The sequence below is a fragment of the Blastomyces dermatitidis genome (genome assembly GCF_000003525.1).
Source record: "Blastomyces dermatitidis ER-3 genomic scaffold supercont1.6, whole genome shotgun sequence".
Classification (NCBI taxonomy): domain Eukaryota; kingdom Fungi; phylum Ascomycota; class Eurotiomycetes; order Onygenales; family Ajellomycetaceae; genus Blastomyces; species Blastomyces dermatitidis.
In genome coordinates, this window is record NW_025544779.1 from 3,409,640 (window position 1) to 3,427,148 (window position 17,509).

Sequence of the window (17,509 nt, forward strand, 5' to 3'; positions counted from 1 at the left end):
AAATCTTGGTGAAATGAGAATATCTCATCTAAAAGGAAAGAATTAGCTACTGCTAGAAGAGATTGAAAGAATGATGTAATATCTGATAAAGAGTTCAAAGCTGTCAGAAATGAATATTTTTCAGATATTAAAAGAGCTAAAACAGACTGCTGAAATAAATTTCTTGAAGAAGCACAAGAGAAGAAAGTTTTTAAAGCTTTTAACTATACTAAAACAAGAAGTGTAGCAAAACTTCCAGTCTTAGAATATGAGTTTCAGAATGAATCATATACAGCAAACTCTTTTGAGAAAAAATGTCAAGCTTTTATGAGAATTCTCTTTCAGAACTCATCAGATTCAGGTTCAGATTCAGATTCAGATTCAGAGAAAGAGAATATATCACTTCTCAACTACATTGATGAAAATGACTGAGAATGGCCTGATCTTACACAAGATGAATTAGAGTCAGCTATCTTCTCAAGTTCTGTTAAAACTACTGCAGGTCCTGATTCAATTAATCACTTGATTATTCAGAATACATATTCCTACTTAAAGAATGAATATTTTGAGCTCTTTTTCAATCTCTTGAAAAATGAATATCATTCTGAATGCTGGAGAGAAGCCACTGGAGTGATTCTTACAAAACCTAATAGAAAAACTTCAATTTCTAAGTCATATAGAGTAATATCTCTATTGAACTGTCTAGAAAAGGTTTTAGAAAAGATAATAGCTACTTGACTATCTTTTATAAGCTCTATAGATAATTCTCTTTTATTCAGTGAACAAATGAGAGATAGAAAACAGTGTTCTGTAATTGACACTGTTCTCTCAGTTGTTCATGATATTCAAATAGCAAAGCATGAGAGTCTGGTCTCAACTGCAGTTTTTATTGATATAAAAGAAGCATTTGATCATGTTTCAAAGTCAAAGTTAATTCAGACATTGAACATATTAAAACTGCCACTTTCTCTAATAAAATGAGTTAACTGTTTTGTGTCTAAAAGAAGTATACAACTCTTCTTTGATGAAATGAAACAAGACAAGACTGAGATAAAAATAGGAGTCTCACAGAAATCTTCAATCTCACTCATTTTATTTGCAATATACACTGTATATCTATTTAAAAATAGAAATATGAGAATAGTGCGATCTCCGAGTTTTATGAATAATATTGGTCTAGTCTACAGCTCAAAAACTATCAAAGAGAATTTGAAAGTAATTGAAGAAGCTGCAAAGAAAATCTTTGTTAGAGCAGATATCAATCAAATTCAATTTGATATGAATAAAACTGAGTTAATTCATTTCTTTTCTAGATTCAATGAGAAAGAACTATCTCTAACTCTTTTAAATAGAGAGATTAAACCCAGTGTAAATGTCAAATGATTAGAAGTATGGTTAAACTCCAAGTTGAATTTTAAATATCACATTCAACAAAGAACTGTCAAGGCAGAAAGACTATTGAATAACATAATCAGACTATCAAATACAGAGAGAGGTCTATCCTTCCAGGCTATAAGACAGTTATATATAGCCTGTATTACATCAGTAGCTGATTATGAAGTTCAAGTTTGATGGAATAATCAAGGGAATTTCACTGAACTCTTTCAAAGTCTGCAAAACAGAGCCTTGAGAAGAATTCTGAAAGCATTCAAATCATCTCCTATTAAAGCAATGGAAATTGAAACTACTGTGCAGAATAAGAATCTGAGCATGAGATATATCAAGCTGAGAGATCTGCTGAAGTTATTAAGCTTTAATAAAGACTGAAAAAATAATGCTGTAATCAGCTAGCTAAGTCAGATACAATCATATTATCAGATTAAATGTGAACTCACAGATAGACAGTTAACAGAATTCTAACAAGTCTTAAGATCTGCTGCATTTCTACACAGAAAAGCAAAGTCATTGTAAATAACTAATAAAAAGATAAATCTCACAGACTCAGAGTAATATTCATTCTCATAAATATGAAATAAGTTTTTCAAATGAATCTTGTACAACTTTGAGAAAGTGAATGTGTAAGATAAGTGTTACAAACACTTCACTGAGTGTAGATAAGTGAGTAATCTTATATTATACTTCATACACTTTAGCTTATACTATCTTATATTAAATGAAGAGGTTTCAACATCTTTCTGTTTATAGATCTTTATTCATGATCTTACATCTGAGTTGAGAGCAGAATGAAAATGCTTAATCTTATAATCAGATACAGTGAAAGAAGCATACAACATTCTCATTGTACAGAAATAAGTAAGTCAATTATAACAGAAAATACTGCAATCAAGTATATTTCAGCAGAGAATGAATAATCAGACTTCTATGACATAAGTCATACACTCAGATATGATGAATCTAGATCTGAATGCTATTACTAAAGCACTGAATTCTCTGAAAAAGAGATTCTCTAAGTAGAAATCTTGATATCATGAGTATCAAGCTTACTTCAACTGCAGATATCAAAATCATGATATAAAAGATTGCACTCAGTATACACAGTCAAGAGAAGCAAGAGAGTCAAAAAACTAGCAGAATCAGTGAGCTTGAAGACACTCACTGATATTCTATAAAAAGTCTTCAAAGTGAAAGAGATATCTGTGTTAAATAACTCTCTGAATTCTGTAAATACTAAGAGAAAGTAGGCTTCTGACTGAGATGTAAGTGAGGAGAAAGTAAACACTCATCTCAATATCTTAGAGCCTGAAATGTTAATGTATAAGAGACACTTGAATAAGAATCAAGAGATGACTGTAAAAGTGTTAGCAGACACAGAATCTTCTATATAATATATTAATAATTATATAATCTGAAGACTGAAAGAGGTTCACTGAGTGAAGAATCTCTGATATATAAGATTATCTGATAACTGATATTTGATATTATCTGTAAGAGTAAGAGTTCTCTTACACTTTGAAGAATGATCTTGCTATATTTGAGTGTGAGAGCTGCAGAATGTGAAATATAATCTTATTCTTGAACTTAATTAATTTCAAAGATTTAATCTGCAGATTCAATGATGTATATATCATATATAATTGACTGATAGAAAGAAAACAGTTTATATAATTCTATCAACTGATATGAGAAGAACATTTCATATCTCTGATATAGAAGAGTTAAATCTACTTATACATTAATAAGCACAGAGAATGATTTATAAGATCTTATTCAAAAGCATTCTGTATATCATACAAAATCTAGAAGTGGAGAAAATCAAGATAAAGAATATGTAGAAGAACAAGTGTATAAAGAAGCTTCTGAAGAAGTATGAAAAGATCTTCTAAACAGATCTTTCACTGAAATTGCTGCTGAAATGAGAATTCATACATGAGATTGACATAGAGAATATAAAATCAGTCAATCAGAATACATACTCTCTGTCACAAACATATCTTGAAGAACAGAAGTGTCAGATTACAGATCTTCTAGAACATAGTCTTATATAATTCTTATCAAGCACATGAGGCTTTCCAGTTCTATTTGTGAAAAAGACAGATGAGAAGTGATGAATGTGTATCAATTATCAAGCACTTAACAAGCTTATGATCAAGAATGAATATTCACTGTCACAGATTCAATAATAGTTGAATATAGTTGAAAATGTCTGATATCTATCAAAGATTAATCTTCTCTCAGAATACTGACAGATTCATGTAGATGAACTATCAGTCTCACAAATCATATTTAATATATAATGAAGAAAGTTTAAATTTCTGATAATGTTATTTAATCTGATAAATAAGCCTATCATCTTTCAAATGATAATGAATACAATTCTTCATAAACAGAATGAAATCTCATATCTTGTATATCTCAATGATATTCTAGTCTTTTCAAACTCATATAATAAATATCTGAAGTATCTTGATGAAGTGCTTATATTATTATTATTATTATTCTTCAATTATAGATGTATGCAGTCAGAGACTATGACATCTACCTGAGAACTTTTAGTTCTCAGGGTTTTTCCTATATCTGTAAAGTTAACTATTATACATTCATCAATTTCAGATATGTAAAATCAGAAAATTCCAGCTCAGAATACAAAAACTGTTTACAAATTACAGTGTTTTAACATCTTCTGATACATTGAAATCATTTGACAATATCATGACAAAGGAAAAGAGAACACAGTCTTAAAGATAGACATATTAAATAGATAGACAGAAAGAAATTGAAAGGAAAAGATAAAGTAAAGAAAGACTGTAACAAAACAAATTATTAAAAGATAGTATATAGCTGTTTTAACAGACTATATCTGGTTAATTTCCTCCTCTTCATATTCAGATAATTCTGAATTTAGCCATTTTCTTGTAGCTGCTTAAGTTTCTGATAGAAAGTCTATTAAGTATTTAATTCCTGTCTCAGTTGAGAATAAGAATCTCATATTTAATTGATTTAGATCATACTTCTCTTTCAATCTGACTCTGAGACTATTGTATAATGCACAGTGTATTACAATATGCTCAGAATTCTCATTTGTATTGCAGAATGAGCATTCTATTGAGTCAAATCTATCATCAAATCTTTGTATATAAGATTTGAAATAGTCATATCCTAGTTTCAGCTGTATTATAGATGAGAATATTTTCTTTTTACATTCAATTGAACAAGATTTCCACTTGGGTTTTGTTTCAAATCTTGAATAATGTACACTCTTCTTTTGTTTCTGCCAGCTTTCATTTCACTTGTCTAAACAAGATTCTTTTATTTTTCTCTTTATAAAAGATCAGGACATAATTTTTTGAATAGATCTGCTTAATTCTGCACTCTTTTTTACAGCTGAATCAGCCAATTCATTGTCATGAATATTCATATGAGCAGGAACTCAGTGCAAATGAATTATCAGCTTTGATATTCTTCTCTTTTGAATTTTCAAAACAGAGTTTAAGATCAGTTCAAGATTCATTTGATCATTATGAATCTGACTATTTCTAAGTCTTTTTAAAGCAGCTTGACTATCAGAGAATATCCATGTCTCTTTCAAACAATTTCCTCTTTTATGAGATTTTATTTCAATGAGTTTGAAAGCTTTCACTATTGTAAATAGTTCAGCATCAAAGACTTCACATTCACAGCCTAGATTTCAGAAATCTGAGATAAAATTGATATTATCTTCAGTATAAGCAATGTCTGTGCCTAATCTATTCAAGTTCTCATTTTTTGAGTCATCTGAATAAATCAGAATAGAGTCTTTTATATTGATTATAGAAATTCTCTTCAAATGCTGTTCATATTCTTTCTCTTTTAATAGTTCACTTATTTGTAAGTCTATAAGAGATTCAAGCTTTTCTCTTCAGAGAGATAACTTCTCATGATCAACTTTTTCAACATTTAAAGAAGAAAATTGATTTTTAATCAGAGAGCATAGTCTGTACAGTTGAGAAGGCATTTTCTTTGAAGAATTATTTTCATTTCAATCAAGAAATCTATTTCAATCCAGTTCATTTCTGAAGTTAATTGATGGAAATGAAGAAGAGACTCTTTCTCTGATTGTATGATTTGAGCTTATCATTACAACTCTCAGAGCATAGTTCATACAGGTCTTTTCAAATCTAATAGCAGGAGAAGGAATTGAAGCTTCAATTTCCATTGCTTTAATAGGAGATGATTTGAATGCTCTCAGAATTCTTCTCAAGGCTCTGTTTTGCAGACTTTGAAAGAGTTCAGTGAAATTCTCTTGATTATTCCATCAAACTTGAACTTCATAATCAGCTACTGATGTAATACAGGCTATATATAACTGTGATGAAGTGCTTATAACTCTGACAGAGTATAAGCTCTACATCAAATCAACAAAGTGTGTGTTTAAAATAGAAGAGTTGAAGTTTATAGAATATATAGTAAGTGATGACTGTATATATCTCATTCTGAAGAAATTGAATGTTATAGTAAATTAGCTGTGACTGAGAAATGTATATTATATATAACAGTTTCTTGAGTTGATCTCATATTACTGCAGATTTATCAAGGATTTCACATGAATATCTGCATTACTCTCAGATCTCTTAAGAGAAATAGATGCAAATCTGTGAAAGAAGAAGTTTTATTCAATTATCTGAAATGCTGTATATGAAGAGGCTTTTCTCACACTGAGAGAATATATAATAATATTCTCAGTGCTTATTCAATCAGATCATGATAAACCTTTCTACATTAAGATAAATGCATCTAAATGAGCTATTGAAGATACTCTTCTACAGATGAGTAAGAACAGCAAGCTGCATCTGATGACATATGATAGTAGAAAACTATCAGATGCTGAGCTCAATTACTCAGTGTATAAAAAGAAATTACTAGTGATTAAGTATATACTGATGTTGTGAGATAGATATATTAATAACAGACATATAATAACAGTGATCACAGATCATGAAAGTCTCATCTATCTACAATTAATGATAAAATCTTTCAAATGCTTAGTATATTGAATCTCAGAGTTTCAAGTGTATAATCTTTATATTAAATACTGAAAGGAATCAGACACTGTAATATCTGATGCAATCAGTTACAGACTCAATTTCATAAGTGAGAGTTCTACAAATCAGATATAAGAGACATTTATATTAAACATGCTGAGAGAATACAAGGAATCAGAATAAGTGAACATCAAAATCTCTCACTTGAAGAATGATAAGATGTCAGATGATAAGCATTTCATAAGAGTAGTAGAAGAGATACTTCTGAACTTTAAGCTGAGAAAATTGAAAAATAATATTGTGCTTTATCACAATTTAGAATATGTGAAAGCTCTCTATCTAGAATTCTTATTTAGACATGACTTAGTGACTCACATGCACAAGGAATTCAGTCACTTAGAAAGCTCTGAACTTATAAGCATACTTAAATCAAGAGTATACTGGTCAAGCATGACTGAGAACATTCAGATATACACTCACAAGTGCCTGAATTGCCAGGTTGTGAAAGAATCTAAGAAAGAATTAGAATGTAAGAAAGTGTAACATCAGATGAAGTATACAATACAACTGTTTAAACAATGAGAAATGAACCTCATAGATATATTGCTGCAGATGTCAAATGAAAATTGATGAATAATTACTGCTATTGATTACACTACTGACTGATCAGTTGTAAAAGCAGTTTCAGAGATAACAGAGAAGATAGTGATGAAGTTTCTACATAATGAGATCTATATCAACTATGAAATGCTGCATGAGATTCTAACTGATAACAGTGCAAACCTTGTAGAAGAAGTGATGAGACATTTCATGAGTCAGTTATAGATAAGACATTGTAGAACAACATTATATCATTCATGAATAAATAGAAAGATGAAATGCTTGAATAAAATCTTGAGTAACATGCTGATGAAATATCTAGTGAGCAAGTCTATGAGATTATGAGATGAATATCTCAGTCAGATGCTATTGATCACACAAATTTGACAGCATGCAGTCTTTAAGTGTTCATCATTCTATCTGTTGTACAGATTGCATCCGCACATTCTGAAGAATGCTTTGAAAGAGATGAGAGAGAAAACAACAGTTACAGATGCAGAATCAAGATTGAAAGAGATCAGTTATACACATGTAAAAGCTAATAAGTTACTTCTGAACTGAGCAATTCAATTGAAAAGAATATGAGACTCACTAGTTAAGAAATTGAGTCTTAAGTTGAGAATGTGAGTTCTTGTATACAATGAGAGTTCTGAGAAGTTTCAATCTAGATGATTTAAGCTATATAAAATACTCAAATCACATTCTCTGAAAATATATGCATTGAAAGAATCAGAGAGACAAGTCTTATACAACTTAATAAAGAATTCATAACTTATGAAAGTAAAAATATAAGATCTGAGTGAATTATGATTATCTACAGCACTATTATCAGCATTGAAAAAGAAGAGACTTATAATTGAAAAGTCTTACAAAGTAAGAGAAATCATAGACACTTATGAATCAGATGATCTCACTTATTTCAATCTTTTCACAATTATAAGAAAAGAATGAAAAGAAATGAAGAAATCAGATGAATATCACACTTCAATAAGTAATTATTATTATTATTATTATTCTTTCATTATACTCATATGCAAGCGGAGCTTATGATGAGTTCTTGCATGATGTTAAATACAGGCCAAGTGTTAATTATACAGGAGGAAATACATGTGTTGAGATCACGCCAAGATAACAAGAACATAGGAAATACAAAGAAGTGATAATTAGATACATGCGATAATAACTTCCCAGCCCAGGAACATAGAGCAATTTTATTGAAGCGATTTGTACACCTCTGTATTTATTAGAAACCTGAGGTGCTTGAGTTCTGAATTTAATGTATCCCCTGCGGGTTTCGAACTCACACGCCCTGGTTTCCCACGCCAAGGCGCTACCGGGTGGCCGCATTAACCATTCGGCCACCGGGGAATTCAATAAGTGATAAGACTGTAGCTAATTATACAATAACACACTGTAGACAGCAGATGCAATGTGATAAAGAATAATCTCAGAGCAGCAGACTTGCACATAAGTCAGATTGCAGAAGAAAAAGAGATTCAGAGTTAAATTCAACTGTTTACATCAGTTCAATCACAGAGATCACAGAGAACAAACTATCTGAAATATCTGTGAATATATAGAATCAAGTTATCTTGACCTCTGAGAATGCTCAGAGATTGAATAAGATTAGTTTTAATGAGCTATTTACTGTAGTGATCTGAGCAGGCAAAGAGAGATAGTATAATATGTGAGACAGAATTACAAAAGATGAAAGCTGTTAAATCTAGTCATTAAATGCTGTATTATATAGAGATCATGTAAGAGTAGTGACTAGCAGATAAAGAAAAAGTGTAAGAAAAGAAAAGAGATAATGAATTAGTTATCAACTGTAAGAGTTAACTGTAAAAGACAAATGTTATCATACATATCTCATTCATTTTCATATATCATATGTTTAATCTATTTTCAACATCATATCATCTGAAAAACATTAAAAATAAAGGAAATCTCAAAACTCAAGATCTGTAAGAGATTTGAGAGCTGTAAGCTGCTCTTATAATAACACTGTGTATGTCTCTGATTTCTCTATCACTCTGTGTATAACATTAATATCATTTATCACAAGATTGACTGAAATGCCAATATAGAAATGTGCATGCATATGTATAGAGAAATTGAAGAAGAGTGCAAGACTTACAGAACTAGAAGTCAGAGCAGAGAGAATGAAGATGAAAGAAACAGAAGAAGAAGAAGATACAGAACTGAATAAATGATAATAAGAGTCATCTGAAGCTGAATACTTATAACTCAGTGTGTGTACAACCTTCTCTGCAGAGAAGAGAGAGAAAGTGATAAGAGAAGCTTGAGAATGAAAGAGAGTAGTCTCAGTGATATTATCATCTTTGATTAGAATGATCTCTGATACTGAAGTAACTAAGAACTATTATTAGCATATGAAAATTATAAAATCAGAGATAAGAACAGTTACTGAATAAACATCTGCTGATCTTAGAGTTGTACATGTAATTACAACACATATGAGACTTCTCAGAAAGAGAGAGAGAGACACAGAGAAATGTAGAAAGTAGAACACAGTGTGTGAACAGCTCATTCTCATAACAACATCTCAGACAAGATATACAAGTCTCACACTCACAGATGTAAAAGAGTATAATATCTGCATTTCTGTTCTTAAAAACACAGATATCTTTTATCTACATCATGAAGTTAAACAACAGATATCAGAGAATAGGCTGATACAGATCTATTATTCTGAAGAAATTCATCAGAGTGAATATTCTCATAATATTAAACTTTACAGTTATAACAAGTTTCTTGATATCTGTGAATATCATGACTTTGTACACAGTAAAACTCATAATGATTTCTTCTAAGAACAGAAAAATCAGTGTCAGAAAGAAAAGATGAAAAATGAAAAGACTTATAATCTTAACACTGTTAAGAGAGAGAGTGATTCTCTGATATGAATAAATGATTATCTTATTATAAATATTTAAAATGAATATAATAATCAGTGTCTGTGACTGAGCTTCAGATAGTTGTATTATACACAGTCTTCATATAATAAATTATTCTGAGAGTCAGTAAGAAGAATGAGAGTGTACACACTGAGAAATGTGATTCATTAAGTCTATACAACATCTTCTTGAAATGAGAAGAGCTGATAACAAAAGCAGAGATGATAAAACCAGAAGTAGCAGAAGTGAGAGTTACAGGAACAGAGGTAGCAGAAGTGAGAGAATCAGACATAGAGACAGATGTAGAAGATTGAGAAAAAGCAGCAGAGAAAGAAACAAAGAGAGCAGAAAGAGATGTAGAAGACTCAGTTATACATGATATAAACAATTTCTTTATTATCACATTCTTCAAGTTCTTGATCAATAATTCAATATTGAGTTCACTATTATTAACAGATACAGATCTGTCAATATATGAAGATTTTATATGAATAAAAACAAATATATCAGCATCTATGTTTATATAAAATCATGTCAGAAAACATGATCAGAAACCTGCTGAGAAGAAAAACAGTCAAGAGTGTATAAGAAGATAAAGAAGATGTGCTATTCATAATAATATATTATGACAATTGTTAAAAGATAAATAAGTTCTGATCATATTTCATAACATATTACACTTACTGTTAATGAACTGCTCAGTATAAGCACTATGATAATACTTGTTATGAGAACAGAGAGTTATTGCCAGAAATGTATACAATGTAATAGATGAACAGATAGAAAGAGTTGAATAGAAGAAGAGATAGAAATGAAATAATAATAGCATTCAATAATGATGATGATAAAGAAGATAATTGAAGAATGAGAAAAGTTAGTGAATGAGAAGTGTAATATAGTGAAAGTTTCTTTGTAAGAATGTATGTAAGATGCTAGCTGAATCAAAGATAGAGTACACAATTGTGAAACACTAGTAGCAAGTTAATCTGCATGAAGCTAGAATGTATAACATAGTCATGTGAGCATGACTGAATCTGGTGAGAGAGGATGTGATTCAGAAGAATGTATAACTGTTGAATAATAACACAGCTGCTTCTGAACTTGCTTACAAGTGTAAAGAGGCCATAGCAGCCACTAATTAATTTAGCGTATGATATATAAGAAGCCGGCGTACGCCTGTAATCGTACGCTGATTCAAGCAACCTTTGAATCACAAAATATTCTGTGGTTCTGCGGATCATCAAGGCGCATGAGCACTGTCACAGATTGAAGAGAGAGAAGAAGAAGATATTTAAGTAAGAAGAGACAGATTGTAAGACATGTTATAATACCTTGAAGAGACTCTGTAAGAAAGCAGAATAATAATGATTTTAAATAACACTTCTGATAGATTTAGACTGAACTAAGTATAGAAATAATACAGATAACATCATCTGTGAGAGATTGAAAAAGAAGATAGTGAAGAGTCTTATACAGCAGCAGTAAGACTAGAAGAAGTTCTGAGAATGATTTAAGTTCAAGATAAAGAGAGAGAGAGAGAAGAAGAGTATTACTATAAATAAGTAATAATAGAAGAAGATTGAGAAGATGTTAAAGTAGAAGATAAAGAAGTTAAAACTGATAAGTTTTTTATTTATTAAGAGATAATAATTTTTAATAACACTTCTATTCTCTAATTGATTAGCAGGAGCTGGCAGAGAAGAAGAGAATTAAGATCTTATTCAGGTCTCAAATGTGCTTCATAATTCAGAATATTGAGAAGACAGCTCTACTCTCTAAGCATATTAATCTGCTTACTACTGAGATAAAACCTGAGACAGCAGATCAAAAAATGCAGGATTTTGAGACACAGATTAATCTGACTAAGAGAGAGCAGCAGAAACTCTTCTCTGAGAAGATAGTGAAGAGAGATTTTAAGATAATTATCATCTCAGATAGAAAAGAGAAGAAGAAGAAGAAGAATAAGAAGTGAATTATAAAGAATAATAAGAAGAATGAGAAAAAGAAGAAGTAGAAAAAGTTTTTTTTTTTTATATTAATTAGTTATAAGTTTATAATTATTAATAATTAAAATTGATTTTGAGTTTTCAAAAATTATTATACAAGTTGTAATCAAGTCAGGAATAATATATATATATATATATATTTAACTATCATGATTCATAAATCACTATAATGTATAAGTATCAACATTTTTTCAATATTAATATTCATAATATTAATATATTTTTAATGATATTATCTGATAATGTAATTTGATAACACTCTCTTTCACTATATTAATATATTTCAAGAAATATAACAGAGATTAATCAAGATTGTTTGTTTACTTTTATATATTAATAATATTTAATCTGAGTTAGTACTAAAATTATAACTAAGCTAAGAAACAAGATTATTTTCTCTTATATTAATTCTTCTTACACACATCAGTGATCAGTTATTGAAAATAAATTATTATCTTTCTTAAATTATTATCATATCTTCTGAATTCACTTCTTTTATTTCTTTTACTTCTATTGAAGATTCATAAACTCTTCAAGAAATCACTGTGAATTATAAAGTCTATGTTATTTACAATTCAACACAGAATACTCTCTTTCAATTATAATGAATAATCACTTCATTCTTCATATCTGATTTCAGATCACAAAATTTATGAAAAACTTAACATAAATATCAAGATAAACTATGAAATAATTTATCAACAGATTGTATTATAGATTACTGAAGAGTTATCTCTCTGTTATAATTACTATAACTTCATTCAGAAACATTCATTTTAAACTAATCATAACTCTGAAGAAATTTCTCAATATCTGAAGTCATCAGAATGCAGATAATAAAAGAAAAATAATCAGAAAATTACTACTGAGCTGATAAGTTACTCTATCAGATAATAATTTTTAATAATACTAACTTTCTAATTTGAAGAAAATCATGTAAAAATAATTATATATCAGTACTCTGATTTCATAACTCTCATCTGATAACTTTTATAAACAATTACTTTATATATATATATCTCTGAATCTTTCTTTTTAATCAATTGAAAACTCTGAATTCTGAACACTTCTTTAAATGCTTAATTCAAATCTTTATATTTTATATCAATTCTGTCTTCAGTTCAATCTTAAGACACACTACAAAGCTAATATATAATATCTAGAATCAGAGTTGAAGAATCATTGAAAAGTGTCTCTCACAGTGAATGCATGAACTAGTACAAACAATCTTGCATTTATAAAAGTTATATATTATTACATTAATGAGAACTGAACTTATTAAGAGATATTAATTGAATTTAAATCATTGATCAGTAGTCATACTGAGAATTATATAATAGAGATATTAATAACTGTGATTAAAAATAACTACTGAGATATTAGTCTCAGTCTTCTTACAATTATAACTAATAATACTGTGAATAACTACACTATGATGAAGAGTTTGAAGTAAAAATTGACTTTGCATTTCTGAAATGATAAATAAGGTCATATTCTCTGCATTATTTATGTGATTCAACTTATGATATAAACACTGATAAAGAATCTTAATATTGAGACAAAGAATAATGAGATGACTGATTCTTGAGATAAGAATGAGATGAAAGTGATTACTCAAGTAACTTTTATATTCACTTTATAAAAGATAATATTTTTTAATAACACTTTTTAATATTGCTTTTTGATAATGCTTTTTGATAATACTACTGTTAATTTTGAATAGATTAATTAATAATTTAAATATCATAGATTTGAAACATTGTTAATATGATTTGTATCTTCTCTAAATAATAATAATGATTTCATAATATTTGTGGCAGGCTGCGTCTGATCAATTATATAGACTATTCTGTTACACTTCATAGATTCTTTCATTTCACTCTCAAACACATACACTCTGATTCTCAGCCATTCTCAATTGCTGATCCTCAGCCGCTATGAACATGTATAGATTCTTCCGCTCTGAAGCTCCACTGTGTACATTATCACATACATGTATAAATATTCACTCTGATCACTGATTTCTACACTTTCTCTTTCTTTTCTTCTCTAACATTTTTCTCCTTTGTTATATAAGACCTATCAATATTATACCGATCTATTCGGCGTAGGCCTCTTACACTATAAAAACATTCATTGTCTCTGTATTAGAAAACAATTATTCACGCATTGTCTCCTCATCAGGAATGATTATTCATTGAGAGATACTCGAACATGTAACAATGCATAAGAAAGAGAAAACACAGATAAGCAGATACTGAGTTCTCAGATAGTTTACAGATAAAAGCTTGCTCATCAGTCACTCTGACTCTGTAACAAGATCTTACAAAGAGAGTAAGATCTTATAAGAGAATATCAGTGAAAGACTCAAGAGTTCTGACACTCAGATATATGAGAATACAATTACACTTTCACAGATATTATACATCTGATAATTGATATAATCATGTCTAATGATAATATGAGAGAACTTCTGAACATGAGCATAGATACAGTGTCACAGTGACTTTAAGCAATGTTAGAACTATAACAGTAACAGATAGCTGATATGCATGCAACTCAACAACTTCAATATGAAGAGATTTAACAATTAACTCACATGATTTTAACATCTACAGAATCAAATACAAAAGTACTGAAAGAACACTTAGATACTTCTATATATTTCAATACTTCTGATCTCACTCTCTACTCATCATAGAGAATGAAAATACTTGTGAAACTGAGTGTAGATGAAGATTTCATCAGTTTATTAATCAATTAAGATTAGTATATCAATGAAAGATTGAAGAATTATATAAAATAGAAGTTTTATTTATGAATGAAAGCATGTGAACTAGTGTTATGAATATCTGATAATATCATGAGATATCTTGATATTCTGTTTCAAGACACTGTCATACAATAGAAAGTATTAGATTAATTACAGAGTGTTTGACAGAGAAACATTTCTCTTATAACATTTATCTCTGACTTCAATATCAAGATTCTAGAAGCAGGTAATTAATCTTGAGAGAATTAAATGAAGATTAGTATACTCAAGAAGATATTAACTTTTGAACTCTTACAGGCTCTTATAAGTGCAGATAAAGACCAGACTTATAAAGGCTTCTACACACAGCTTCAAACAATGAATGACTATCTTATCAAGCTCAAGAGTATACAGAACAGTGATAGAAGACATTACATTCATACACCTGCACTGACAGATAACTCAGTCACTTATACACTCACACTGAAGAACAATGATGCAGATGCCATGAACTGAATAGATTCAAATGTCTATGCATAAGCAAGAGTTTCCACTGTTTGAACAGGCTTCTGAGTCTCTGAGATCACTTCTGAAGAAGTTGCTGATCAATGTCAACATGGAGTATGCATCAATTGTAACTGATTGAGACACATCACTTTCAACTGCTGATTGACCTATGTGTCTTCATACTTGAGAGAAAGATCAGTGCCTTCTCATTTGAAGAATGGATCAGTGCCTGTCCGCGCCAACCACATTACATTAGAGGAAGATTCAGAAGATAACTATGAGAATGCCCCAGTGAAACAGGGAAAAGATTAGCTCCTGTCCAAATTCACAAACAGGAGCTTGAAGAGGTCGCTATCAATGGACAAGATGCCGTTTCAACAGGTGTAAGCCCGTTCTTCCTTACACACAGTTATCACATGGAAGTGTTGAATCTCCTAGAGACCACACAGTTCACACCAGACCCCCGCAGTCCGATCCAGATCGCCGACAATATAGTAATGAAGCTCCGAGATGCCCGTGATTGGGCAGAGGCCTCCATGGCAACTGCGAAACAAGATCAAGAGGATCAAACCAATGTCCACCGAGACCCCGCTGAACACTATAAGATAGGAGATCTGGTATGGTTGAATCTTAAGAACATACAAACCACACATCCATCTCGTACACTAGATTACCGCCACGCCAGGTATAAAGTGATAGAAGTCCTAGGTAGCCACAACTACCGCCTTGACACATCACCAGGGATTCATGATGTATTCCACACAAGCTTGCTCCGCCGCGCCGCCACCGATCCGTTCCCTTCTCAGCTGACTTCTGACTGGCAGCCACCAGGCATCATAGGAGAAGATAATGAGCTTGAGTGGGAGATTGAGGATATCCTCGATGAGAGACCCCGCGGCCGCGGCCGGCAATATCTTGTGAAATGGGGATCAACCGACCTGGACTCCGAGTTCCGCATTATCTGAAACAGCGGCCCTTGACCGATGAGAACTGCTTCTAGAAGGAGGGGGCTAATGTGGCAGGCTGCGCCCGATCAATCATATAGACTATTCCATTACTCTCCATAGATTCTTCCGTTCCACTCTCAAACACATACACTCTGATTCTCAGCCATTCTCAATCACCGATCCTCGGCCGCCATGAACGCGTATAGATTCTTCCACCCTGAAGCTCCACTGCGTACACCACCACATACATGTATAAATATCCACCCCAATCGCTGATTTCTACACTTTCTCTTTCTTTCCTTCTCTAATGTTTTTCTCCTTTGTTATATAAGACCTATCAATATTATACCGATCTATTCGGCGTAGGCCTCTTACAATATTCAATAAATAAACAAATCAGTCACATTACTCAATATGATACAGAATGTTAGAATATAGTGAAGTTCAATATATAAGATAACTATTCAGACTCTTCAATTATATCAGATGATTGATCATTGAGTGTAATACTCTGATTGAAAAAAATTCAGATATTAAAACTTTCTGATATAGAGTGAACTCAGTTGAAATATGTAATTGATTTACTGTTTCAGTTTTATAAGATAATAAAGACAGTCTCAATCACTTATATATTAATACTGCAGTCAGTCTGATGAGTGTATAACAGTTTATTTACTTATCTTGAGAAGCAGTTGAATTACTTAAAAAGAAATTCAGTCTGAGATAATACTATAGTGCAGGCTATTATTACTGTAAGAAATAAACTGACATATTACTACAGTAAAACTGAACAATCTTTTACAGAGTACTATGCTGTAGTAGCTCTACTAGATCTCTCTCATTGAGTTAATATCTACACTTCTCAAGATTGAACAGAGAAGAAATGAGACTCATATATTAAATTAGTCTGAGACTACTATAATGTTAACTATCAGAGATTTGAACAAGCAGATATTTAAGATGTGAAGACAGTGAAATACAATTCTCTAATAAATAACAATCTTTGATAATACTTCATATTAAAGAACTATAATACTAACTTTGAAACAGAACTTATATACATTGATTATAACTGAAAATCAGGTAAAACTACATGCTTATAAAACTGAATTTGACTGCTATCTTCAAGATAATTCAATAAATTTACACACTAAATCAATTCTAGAGTTATGAAAAATTGTTGAGAGTATATATTCAACTGTTGTACTGATGATATGTGATATTCTGATAATTTCATTGACAGAGATGAGAATGAAGTGAAAGTTCAACTTAAATCAAGATATTTATCACTATCATCAGAGATAATTACAAGAAGAAATAATTAAGAAACTTATAATTATAAAACATGAAATTATCAGACAGTTTAATATCTCTGATCACA

At 30.6% G+C, this 17,509-nt stretch overlaps 1 protein-coding gene across 1 annotated transcript; it reads left to right on the forward strand.

Moving 5' to 3' along the window:
* Positions 1 to 15,200: 15,200 nt before the first annotated feature.
* On the forward strand, positions 15,201 to 16,183 carry BDCG_17271 (uncharacterized protein; the record flags this gene model as incomplete). The annotated part of the gene is made up of 2 exons (XM_045426415.1): positions 15,201 to 15,295; positions 15,474 to 16,183. 2 exons carry the CDS (start codon positions 15,201 to 15,203, stop codon positions 16,144 to 16,146), a joined length of 768 nt encoding a protein of 255 aa, XP_045281623.1. The 3' UTR covers positions 16,147 to 16,183.
* Between the last annotated feature and the right edge of the window lie 1,326 nt (positions 16,184 to 17,509).